Source organism: Pinus tabuliformis, chromosome 7 (assembly GCF_031772625.1).
Source record: "Pinus tabuliformis cultivar Carrire ecotype Pingquan chromosome 7, CPIR1, whole genome shotgun sequence".
Lineage (NCBI taxonomy): Eukaryota > Viridiplantae > Streptophyta > Pinopsida > Pinales > Pinaceae > Pinus > Pinus tabuliformis.
The window spans coordinates 1,917,060,332-1,917,073,067 of record NC_142293.1 but is presented as its reverse complement, the minus strand read 5'-3'; the positions used below and the strand labels follow the sequence as shown (position 1 = coordinate 1,917,073,067).

Genomic DNA, 12,736 nt, shown 5'->3' with positions numbered 1-12,736 from the left:
AAAGAAGAAATCACATCTACTCAGACACCTCCTAGGAAATGGCGCCAAAAAGTGATGAGCACTAGTATTGCAGCAAGAATGCTGCAACTTCTGGGGCTACCAACTATACTTCATCAACTCGGGGTTCATACAAACTTGGAAGTGACAGTGCTCTATACACAAATAGATGTAATGGGTCCACTCTTTTTCACTGCTGAGCTAGGGCGATAGACCACTAGTGTTTCTCAAACTAGCCTTCTATTGATTTAGAAGAAGTTTGATTACCAATTGAGAAAGGATAATTTTACCCTAAATGAGAGGAATGAAATGCTACCTACTACAGTAATGAAAGACTGAAATAGATGCCTAAAAACACAACTCATCTAGCTATTTGTTAATATACCTTGCTTCAAAAGAATTCTAATTTAACACATGTGAAATCCTAACTAACCTAAGCATGAAATGTGATCGAAACAAGCACTTAACTATTGTGCACATGAATAAGAATAACAGCCTTCTTCTTTTTGTCTTTTTGTAAAAACATGAATGCTAATCCTTCTTGGTTGCATGGAAGGTGGGATAGGTGTGGAGGGAGATGAGTGTGATGGGTCAAATGGCTTGGGAGGCAAGCAGGGGTCTTCTCCTAGCTTTTGTGATGCATTTTTCACAAATCATGCTCAAAACAGGCCACTATAGGTTTTCCTACAGGATGTCTACACAATGTCCTAGTTCACCTACAAGATCCCCTATTTTCCAACAGGCACAAGCCAAAAGCATAAGGAATGATTTGGACAGTGGTACGGAGCTTAGGGAAGGTGAGTGATGGAAGGAATAAGGCAAGGAAGTGTTTGGAACTCACTCAGAACTCAAACTGAAGCTCTATGATGGTTGGATTTGCTCAACAAGCATGGCAAGTTGTCCTTGTGAAATGATAACTCAGATTGAGAACTTAGTGGCCTTTGGAGATCATGGGTGGGTATGGTTTTGCTGAGGCTAATGATATGAGGTCTTATTGAAATATTGAAACTCTTGCAACATACACATCATTGTTGGCATTTATCCAAAAATCATTTCAAAACAAGAAGGGTTTAGAACAATATAAGGAAACAGAATTTGCATAATTTTTTTGCCAAGTTCATGCATGGAAATGCTTGAAACCTATTATGGAAGAAACATGAAATATAATACAAAACTTAGGATATCAGAAATGACAACTGCAACCTATCTTCTAAAATTGAAAGATGCTGACCAAATTAGCAGAAAAACCCTAAATTTCATAAGAAACCAGAATTCTATCGTTTTGAGGCTGAATGGGAGTTCTTCCTCAAGCCATGGTCCCTGAAGGGAGGAATGAGGTAAGATCCACCTATTATCAAACTTTTTTGAATATTTTCTTCTCTCTCTAATGCTACTGTTAAAGCCAGGCACAAATGGAAGAAAATTAATCGAATTTACCAATACTTGCAATGTAATAACACCAAAATCAATTTAACAAGTAATCTATGAAATAACCTAAGCATACAAGTACATTAAGAGGAACCTCTACTGCTAGGGTTGGGCCCTAACCCAAGAGCTTCAGCCCTCTGAGTCAACTTAGTGTTGGATCAAGGGAATGATCATTTTCATTAACATATCAAAAAATACATAACAATGTTTGGTCACAATCCTTCAACTCAAAAATTCCTTAGCTATTTTGGATAAAAAGTCTGAATCCTAATCAGTCTCTAGGCCTCTTTATTTATACAACTGAAGTTTCCAACAAATTCCTTAAATCTATGGAGGCTTGGCTCCCAATCTTAAGATTAACTGGTTCTTGACTATCACTGACTTGGCTTCCAATGATCATCATGACTCGACTACCTACAACTTCAATCTAGTGTGATTTGATTAAGGGATCTTCGAGTGAGTGAGGATTTAATGAGGGATATCCATCTCCTATAATCTCTCCTTCTTGTCTCATTCGAGTCCCTGCACCCTAATTAGCCATAATTTTCTCCCATAAACCTACAATCAATGCACATTAGACCACTAGACATAGCATCTTACTTTTACTCATCTCATTGAGAAAAATATAATTAAAACATGTAAAGAACTATGAGAAGAGTTGATTTTAGTAAGCTTGGAGGTGTATTAAGGTCCATATATTTTACCCAATGATGAGCTGCATAGTCATGTGGTAGAACACCTGCATCATAATCACTTAGGGTTCTACACCTCAAGGTACACTCTCACTCGTTGGCCAGACAAGAAGCGGTACTCCCAACAAGCTTTGCTTGTGGGTATGATGCTAACTGGGGTATACACTGTAAAGACTAAGAAATGGTGAGCTACAACTCCAACCCTATGGGTAACAAATAGGGATAACATCCTATTGTCCAGAGTTCCCTCAACCCAAGGAGCCCTCCATCTCAATTCCTTATCCTGTGAGCTCAAACAAGGTAGGAAGAGTTGGCTCAGTGTTCTTATTCAGTGTTGCCCCTCATCCGGAGGGGACACATCCATCAGTCCAAGGTACTCTCTGAATACCAAGAGCTTTTTCTTGGTTAATGCCTTTGTGAGAATATCTACAATCTATTCATCTGTCGATATGTGATGGAGCTTGACAACTCCTCTCTATATCATGTCTTGAATGAAGTGATGTCAAATCTCAATATGCTTGGACTTGTCATGAAACACATGATTTTTTGCCAAATGGATCCCACTCTTGTTGTCCCAGTATATCACTATAGTATCTAGGACCTGTTCAAGTAGCTCTCCAAAGAGCTTTGTCAACCAGACTACTTCGTAGCTAGTCATGCTAGCAGTTATGTATTTTGCTTCGATTGTGCTCAACACTAAAAACTTTTGTTTCCTGCTAATGCAGGATGTACTCTTTTTGTCAATAATGTTTCCGGTCAAATCAACATTAGTGTATCCACGAAGTTGAACATTTCTTGCAGAATAATTGAAGCCATGTGTAATCGACCCATGCAAATATCTCAATATGTGTTTAGTAGCTATCCAATGTGAGTGGTGGGGCTCGGTCATAAACATGTGGCATGAATACCCCTTAGGTTAAGGTTCATAACCATATCCAAAAAGGCAACATCCAACCCAAAAGAAAGAGGATGTAACAACTACACAAAACCAGAACCCTAGCATTCACAAGGAAATGTCAACTAGCAAGATTCTAGGGGAATAAGAGATATATATGTAACTTTCGAACATAAAGTCCTCAAAATAGTCAACTAGTTGGAGACCCATCTCCATAAATCCTCCTCCAGCTCCTCCATCTTCCTAATTTCAACCTAGTCACCCATCAATCTAAAACGACATCTTGTCTCACTTTCCATAGGAGAATAAATCTTACACTAACCAAATGACTTATTGCTAAAACATTTATAAGAATGATGTGAATTCTTCATTCCATTTTTTTAAGGTAATAAAACTTATTATAACTTAGTTGTAAACAAGCATTGAGGACAACCATCACTCACTACTATCTTACAAATATGTGCTAACTCGTGATTATTACTTACAGAAAATCATGCCACTTGAAATACCCAATTGGTGATGTGTAAGAAATTAGACTTTCTCTATTGTTAAATGCATCATTTTGAGTTATTAACTTGTTACCTTAAATTAAAAAAAGACAAATTCTTATATAATATAATGGTATATATACTATCCTTACCATCCTGGTTGAAGCGCTTCCAAAAAAACCATAACCATATGATTCAAAGTAACATTTAATCTTAAATGTATACATAAAACCATATATCAATTACCTTCCTTACAATTTAATCTTTTATGCAAGGGACTAATTCTCCATTGACACATATTAACCCAGTTAAAATTTATTTCATTAATATATCGCCACGAAAAATTAAATAAGAAATATAAAATCTCTTTTCTTTCCACTAAAATTTATTTCGTTAAATCATTCCTCAATGATTTGGAAAAATAAAAGAGGATACCAACTCTCAATTAATTTCAGTGTGTGAAAAAGGAGCTAATCCAAGAAAGAGTGTCAACATATCCTTCAACCTTATCCCTGAATCCCGAAAACCATGTTCCCAAGCTCTTAAAGTAGTTTCTGCGTATCCAGATTCAGGCATTGACCCACGTCACCAATGCCGCTCCTGTGATCTCACTTCGAAACCCATCGTCACATTCGAGCAAAACACCACGTGGGTCATCATTATCACCCACATGTTTAGTGCCTCAAAGGAGCAATTTCTGGGGACACAACCCAATTCAAGATCTAAACCCCCGCAGCCACTCTCATGGAGGCACTCATTTGGTCAACATCCAATGCGCAATAAGCGGGAATAAGAAGGAAGAAACCATTGAAAAATTGAAGAAACAGCTGGAGAATTGCTAGCTAGTAGCAGGCATCAATTACACAGACCATGAAACAACTTCAGGAACTTAGAAAATCCCTTCCAGAGAGCACCAAGTTGGTTGTGGCAAAGAATAAGCTTGTGGGGAAGGCTATTGAGGGCACCCAATGGGAGGTTCTCAAGCCCTGCATGAAAGAAATGAATGCCTGGATGTTCATCCATTCCGAAGAAATCTCGGCAGCCCTGAAGCCTTACAGGAACTTTCAGAAGCAGCAGAATCTTGAAGAGAATGATTTTACAGGGGCCATTTTCGAAGGGAGGTTTTATGCTCCCCAAGGGTTTAAGGCCATGGAAACCATGCCTGGAAGGGCAGAAATCTATGCCAAGATCTTGGGCTCACTGCAGAGTCCTGTCATAGGACTTATCAACACCCTTCAGGCTCCTGCAAGGGATTTGGTGTTTAGATTGAAGGCTTATGTTCAGAAGCTAGAGGCAGAATCTGGAAATGCAAGTAATTCATAGAGGTTGCTAATGTGAGAACCAGTGCTTTTTCCACTTAAGTTGTAAGTACCATAAATTTCTTTCAGGATACTGTAGTGTATAACTTCCATATTTTAAATTGATAAAATTTTAAAATGTTAATACCATGTCTAAGATGAAGTATGTGTTACTGGCTTAAACAGTAAATAAGGCCTACCAGACCATGTAGCTGCTGGTACTATAACAAAAATGTCAAGACATTGGAGATGATTTCTCCACTTATCCAAGTACCTGAAAAGGCTTACTTAATGTTGCCATAAAACAAAATACAAGGCCTACTAGACCATGTAGCTGCTGGTACTATAACAAAAATGTCAAGTCATTGGAGAAGATTTCTCCACTTATCCAAGTACCTGAAAAGGCATACTTACTTTTGCCATAAAACAAAATACAAGGGATTGCTACCTGAATTCAAAAGACTATTGATTGATGTCTATTGTGTACCAGCCTTCTTCAGTTATTTAGGCCTTTTTTTAAAGAAAAATATCGGTATTCGATATTTAAAGAAGAAATCAAATTATACGAAACCTTCTGCTTATCAGCACTCTGGATGTCACTTTACTTCCCCTGACCCAAAAAAACAAAATCTCTCTAACTACTATCTTGTAAGAACTTTTGATACAACTTTCATATATGTGTTTCCTACATATATCATTCAACAAAACGCCAAGAAACTTTCACATTTGGGTGCCCGTAATATTACAGAAACGTGTTTCACAAAGCTTGCAAGAAGCTTTCTTGGCCTTTCGGGTCCTAAAGCAAAGAGGTTTGAACTTGAAGACAAATATGTAGATTTATTAACAGCCTTGCAGGAAGAAGGTCTCCTTGATCGCTGTGAAGGCCATAAAAGCATCGAAGAAAATGAAGACGAAAATGGACTAAAGGATACGTTCCAAATGATGGTAACATTGCTTTTGTTAGAGAAGATGTGTGCCCAATCTTTGAAGAGGTTAGCACTGCTACTGACACGAAAGACAGTGTGGATACTACATACCAAAGGGGAAAGCCTGTGGAAATTCCCAACCTTACACAAGTAGGTAATGATGTGGGTTTTTCTTATCTAATAAGTGAATATATTAGTGACAGAATTGATGAGTGACAGAATTCAAACATTCATTAGTTTGAAATATGATGATGATTTTGTTGTCCCAAAAGACACAAATGATCTTGCTACAAAAGAAATGAAGAAAGAAGCTTGAAATTTGAGGTGGCTAGCACTGTTGACCTAGAAGAATACCAAAACCTTTTTAAGAAGATCAAGAAAAGGTGCCAAAGAGGGAAGAAAGCCATCGCATTTTTTAGTCAATTTTCTAGACATTGATGATGAGTGTGGTGTCCATGAAACAGAGATGATAAATCTACAGACATGGAAGAATAGTATGAAAACAACTCTGAAATATACCTTGATTTGGGTATTTCGTTGATACAAAACAGAGTAAGTGGTTATGTGCTATCCATTGAAGGGCCGCTAGTTTTTGATGATCAATGTCATGATTATGGGGCATTACTTGTAAGTTCTGGTAGAAAATTAGGTTTATTGCAACCTTGTTTCCCTTGAAGAATATGATGAGTTTACCAATCCATTTATTGACTTATGCCTAGATTCAAATCGAGAATCAAGAATACTTAAACGAAAATCATTGCTGGATGAACCAAAGGTGGAATTCATGCCTTAGAATAATTGTCCTTTTCTAGTCTAATGCCAATAGGGTGTCTTGAAGGTCATTGATTGTAAGAAGAATGATAGTATCCCGATTGCAGACAATCCTTTTGAACTACGTTGTTTTGGGCACATCAAGAAATCACGATTATGTATTGAATGAGAACAAATGTTCACTGAGAGAACGACAATTTGAAAATGATGGTATTTTTGGCATTCAGGTTCCAAGAGAAGAGTTTTGGTTTGATGTCTCAAATTATGATGATGTTGAAGATACATTGTTCTATGAAGAATAGAAAACAACAATTCATCAAGGTTCTTAAGACAATTGGATGAAGAATCTAAGCCTTGGTTGTGTGATATCACTATTGCTACCCCTAAGGATAGTCCATAAGACTAGGTGTTAGATAGCATTGGTGACAACTAGTATGATCTAAAACGAATGTTCCATGGGGATGCATCCCTTAGGGCGGGGGGTGTGCACCCCACATTGCCCTTGCTTCTAGGATGGTGGGGCGTTGGGGGAATGTTTCCCAAATTTCCCTTTTGGGGAAATGTGGGGGGAGCATTTTCAAGTGTGGGGGATGTGTTTCCCCAAAACGGAAACTTATGGGCATCCCCCAAAAGGATGTGCTTCTAGTGATCCCCTCATAAAAGGGTTCTTTTGGGCATCTCCCCACAAAGGGGGGACTTCTAGGAATCCCCTACAAAAGGGGTGTTGTTGAGCATCCCCCATAGAAAAAGGGTGCTTCTAGACATCCCTCCAAATTTTTTGCCTATAAAGGTTTTATATATATATATATATATATATATATAAACCTATCTCACTTTCACTTTTATTTACCTTTTTTCATTCACTCTTTAATGCTTTTTTTTTAGTATTGACTCTAGATACTGCTGACTTTAGATAGATTCCTCTTTACTATTTTTCACTTTTGAGAAATTTCAATTTACTATTTGACTTCAACATCCACTATTTTTCTTAGTACTAATTAGATTCTAGAATGATGAATTTAAATCATGTATCAAGATTCAATATTACATTATTTCTATTACATTTATGGTTTACGAATCATTGTATTTCATTATTGAATTGTAATCTAAAACATGTTTATATCATTTACAAATTTGAATTTAGTACTATTTTACTGCTTAATATTTATATTTCACAATGATGTATTTGCATTGGATGAATTTTTTTTGTTGGTATATAATCATTACCATTTTTATTTTTATACTTTTAGAAATGGAGTCCCCTATGCTAAGGTTCCCAACGTACCCCCATTCCCTTGCATTTCCCCAAAATTTGGGGGTGCTTCCACATTTCTGCACGTGCATCTCCCCACTCCCATGCTCTCCCATCCGAGAAACTTGATGCAATGTTGTTTAAAACACATATTGGTCTCTAATAATGAACATCTTTTTGAATTGTTATGGGATGATCATTCTAGTGCTTAATGATGCACTACTAGATTTAGATTTGAGATGGAATAGGCTTGTGAGGATTGAGGGTTATAAACCCAATAGACAAGACTACAACATTAATTCTCAACCATATATTGGAAGCTATCATGAGCTTAAACTTTTATTTATATTTCACATCTAAGGAAAAGAGGTATTATGAGAAAATTTGTGGAAGTATGTTGGATACAAGCTCAGAAGCACATAGTGTGAGAAAAGTTATTATGAAACAAAAATATATTTTATGGCTTTGTTACCACTCAAACTAGCAAGGGTCCTAGGGGGGGATCCTATAGAGAAACTACTAGGCCAATTGGCAACAATGGAGCAACAACCCATTGTCACCTTAGCGATAGCTTCTTGCTCTTTACATACTTTCACCAATGCGATGAGACCTGATATAAGAGGAATCACAGGGATGAAATATGTCAATACATGGATAAAGAGTGATTCCTAGAGCCTATTCACTAGAGAGATTTAATTAAATTGCTTACTTGCTTAAGAAGCAAGGTGATGGACTCTCTAGGAAGAGTTAAGAGGACACTTAAGCCTAGGTTTGGGGAATATTACTTGGCAAGAAGCTTCCTTGACCCAAGAATCCTTATGGAGAAATGATTTCTATGCAATCCTTCTAGAATTTGAGTTATAAGGTTGTGAGACCACAAAGAATCCCTAGTGGACCCAAACAAGGTCAAGGGTTCCTGAGCTAGGGCTTGGGATATCTCGAGATTCCATCGTCGAAATAGCCTCAAATTTCGGGGACCTCTAGAGGACTCATCACCCCAGCTCTAGACCAATTTTCACTAGTTTTTGATGGCTACAATAAAATTAATATGACACCCTAGATGGATTTCTAGGTTAGGGTCTAGAAAAGAGGAAAAAGAGATGTAAAATATATTTGTTTGGTGATCACCTCAGACTAGACCAGTGCATAGCCAATTGGGAGAATGGATTCAAACAAAATGAACATTTAGATGTGCTTAATTCCAACCAAGGAGTTCCCTAGTAACTTCATATGGCCTAAGCAACAACTAGGTTACAAAGGGAAATTTATACTTCTTTATGTTGGAAACGATGACTTATCAAAGGAAATTCACAAACATTCATGTACCTCTAGGATAATAATTCACCATACTTCAAATGATCATATGAAAAATCCCTCACAAAGACAAGCCAGACAAATAATTGCATAAAGATCATCTACACCAGCTTCATGAATGAAAATATTCCATATACAATTTATGAGAAAAAATTACAAACAAGTTTGTAAAAGATACTCACAAGTATAGTGAAATTATTCCAATCATAAAAATGGAAATAAATCGCAACTCCAAGACAAGACACTAAGCTCTTCTAAGCATCAAAATGCATTAGATCTCCAATTCATCCATCAAAATGCCTAGTGAAATTTCCAAAAGAAACAAATGATCCAAATCCAAGTGATGATGGGAGGAATGAATGAGCCCCTCATCTATTTATACAATCCATAAGGGGTTTCGAATAACCTAATTAGAATAATAATGCCCAAAATAATAAAAGAATGTATAATAATGATATAACTTGGTGACAATCCCACCAAGGTAGCTCCAAAATAGAAGGATAAGCCTCTCAAGAGGGAAAAATAGTAAACATAATGAGTTATTGGGCCATTAAGAAGGCCTAGTGGAGTCCAAAATGTGCCAATGTGTGAGAATCAGTTCCAAACATAGTGAATCGGGGTTTGTCTCCTTGATATCTAAGAAAGTCACATATGGTGTCCCCAAGTGGGTGTGGGGGCACAATGACATCTTCATGGGTCTCCAAGTGGGTCGGTAATGCATGTAAACCATCTGCAAAGGCTAGGATGATGACATAAGCCCTACCTTTGTCTCCCACAGTGAGGCACATGCTCATATGGACCCTGGAACCTCTTCCAAGTGTGTGGTACAAGTGTGAAGTCAATTGCGCATGGTGATCCAGGTGCATCATCCTCATCCAAATGGTGAAACACGAGCAACTACTGAATGGTGCTAGAGATCCATGAAGTGCTCTCTGCTATCGTGGAGGCCCATGGCTCTATATGCTCACCCTACAAGTGCTAATGTGAGCCTCTGGAGGGCCTAGACCTCGTATAGGGAGACCAAAACCCAAATGGAGACCCACCTGCAATATTGCATAAGATCCAATGCACCTCCTCGCCTTCTAGTACAACAAATCATTAGAGTAATCAAGTAAAAGAACTTAAAAATCATGACACACAAGTGGACACTTCATAATGGCATGCCCTTCCATAATGGGCTTTGTCATCTACAAGTGTCTCCAAGCTTAAAAGGGGGTTAACCAAGGATCTTATTAGGTGGTTTCAACCTCTAAAGGGGGTGAGATGTCCATGGTACACCCATCCAATGGTAGGTGACATGCGATATAATGATGGAATGCAAAGGGGGCGAAGGGGAAGCTCCCGGCGACATGCCATGGTACAAGGGTAGCTAATATGGGGAAGCTCACACTTGAGTATACAAGTGTAGGAGGGATCAATCATGGTACATGAGTTACCCCAACCTTTGTTTTTCCACCCTTATTCATATGCATTTTCCCTTTTATTGATTTTTCCTTGTAACTGCTCAGGGCTCTAGGGGATGAGAGCATAATTTGTAGGATGTAGCATTAGATACCCCCTTTTGGTGGGGTAATTCATTGCCTATCAGAGGCTCGGAAAATCATGGGTTCCTTAATGATGGAGGCGGCTCATCTAGGGCCCATAGGAACAAGGGTGATGGTCATGGATAAGGGCTAGAGGTCATGTTTGGATTTTTCCCACATGCCAAATTTGTATGTTCTGGCCATCTTTTTCATTATATGGTACAATCCTATTGTGAGTGGCCAAATATGTTTTTTCATTTCTTTTTAGCTACATCAACCTACGAGGCATCGTTCCAAGCCCCGACCCAATGTGTGGACAAGGGTGTTGGGTGTGGAGCCTGATTATCTTCTTTATTCAGAGGTATCGTCGCATTAGACCCCAGTTCGTAATGTGGCGGCAACATTGCTCGTAAATGTGTGCCACCAGGGGGATCTAGGTGGGGGTGGTGACGGTTATTTTGAGCTCTCCTTGGCAGGGGATCGGGGGCATTGCCCCTGAAGCTAAAAATAGTTGTAAAATTTCCTTGTAAAATGTTATAATTTCATAGTCAATCTGGGTCATTCATTAGGCAGAAATATGATGGTAGAAGTTATGTTTAATTTAGGTTTTTTTGCCCTAGAAGGGAACCCCTTGCTTTATATGAGGGAATTTTATTGCGGCTATGTATATTTGTATTCTCAGCGAGAAAGAGAGAGGAGATCTAAATTACAGCAGATCTGTTGTAGGTTGTATCTCTTCATTTTGCTAGATAATATAAAAGGAAGGAATAGGTGCTTCTCCGTGGATGTAGCCCAAATTGGGTGAACCATGTATATCTGTCTCTCTTGTTTTATGTGTTTTCTGTGTTTATATTTTTGCAATATTTTTATGTGTTCCATTGCTCTATAATATATAATTTTCTAACAAAGGGGAGGGGGAGGATAACTCCTTGTGTAACTAGCGGACAAATGTGGACCTATATGGGATAAATGACTAATGAGATTGTAATGAGTGGAGGGGAGCAATGTGTATGGTGTCAGGAAGTGGGCACATGCAACCAAAATCTGGATTTCCCATGTAGTGCCAACCCTAAAGCTAATGGTCAGTAAAATAGATCCCACGAGACTAGGATACAAGGCTAACTACTGAATCAGGTAGAGGAGACAAGAGTACAAACCTATCCCACTCTTTCTTATGAATCCCCCCACCAATCCATGTGCAAAAGTGTCCATGATAAGTAAACAAAATTACTCAACTAGACTAATGAAAAGTCATACCTTTGGGGTCTTGAGGCCCACATTCAAACATGTGATCATAGCAGATGGGCGAGGGACCACAAGGTTGGATCAGGTGGTAGAGAAAATGGCACATCAATCTATCTAGTGGTTGCAAGAGGTTGTTGATTGCTGGATGAGGACCATATTGGAGAAAACATTTCTCGTAAGGATGTCACCCACAAAATGGTGGGTAACATGCTCGATTTTGGTTATGTTCATATGAGAGCTCAATAGCCCCATGATGACATAATGGTAACACCCTTATGCAACAACAAAAGAAGAGGTTTAGAATTTTGGAAGAAAGCCATGGTGCCCTTACACTTTTTCAGACTAAAAATGACATAGGTCTTAGCCTATGAAAATTTAGGCCTTGATGTGTTTCTATTTTGTTTGGTGGTCAGGAACAAGAGTAAAGAACATTGCATTGTGGATACGATTAAATGGTTGCAATGGCTCTCATATTTAAGTTACATCCACCATAGTAATGTTGAGATTCTATGAGTCTCATGCCCTTCCACAAGGAAACACACATCCACAATTTGGAACTAGTCATTACCCACAACTTTTCCTAAGACAAAATAGGCGATTAGGCGAGCTATCTCTATCAATGTGTGTGGTGTAATACATTGCAACATATTAGATATAGGGTGCATTTTCATGGGCATAACAAAAAGTTTTTACTAGACATCAAAGTCTAATATGATGTTGGAACCATGCAATGAAGGAAAATGTTATCTCACAAAGGTTCTAGTGAAAGTTATAGGAATGAAAATCTTAGAGGCTTGACAATGGGAAAAAATTATATCATTGTACTGAGGAAAATATGATCGACTTGTAGATGTTGGCCCTTATTAGTGAGGATTAGGGATGATATCTTGCAACCTTCACTAGATCT

The 12,736-nt window shown here is 38.2% G+C and overlaps 1 protein-coding gene across 1 annotated transcript; it reads left to right on the top strand.

Moving 5' to 3' along the window:
* Positions 1-3,965: 3,965 nt before the first annotated feature.
* LOC149256173 (large ribosomal subunit protein uL10c-like) lies at positions 3,966-4,875 on the top strand. The gene has a single exon (XM_089457385.1). The coding sequence runs from the start codon at positions 4,371-4,373 to the stop codon at positions 4,821-4,823; it is 453 nt and encodes a 150-aa protein (XP_089313511.1). The 5' UTR covers positions 3,966-4,370; the 3' UTR covers positions 4,824-4,875.
* Positions 4,876-12,736: the final 7,861 nt, after the last annotated feature.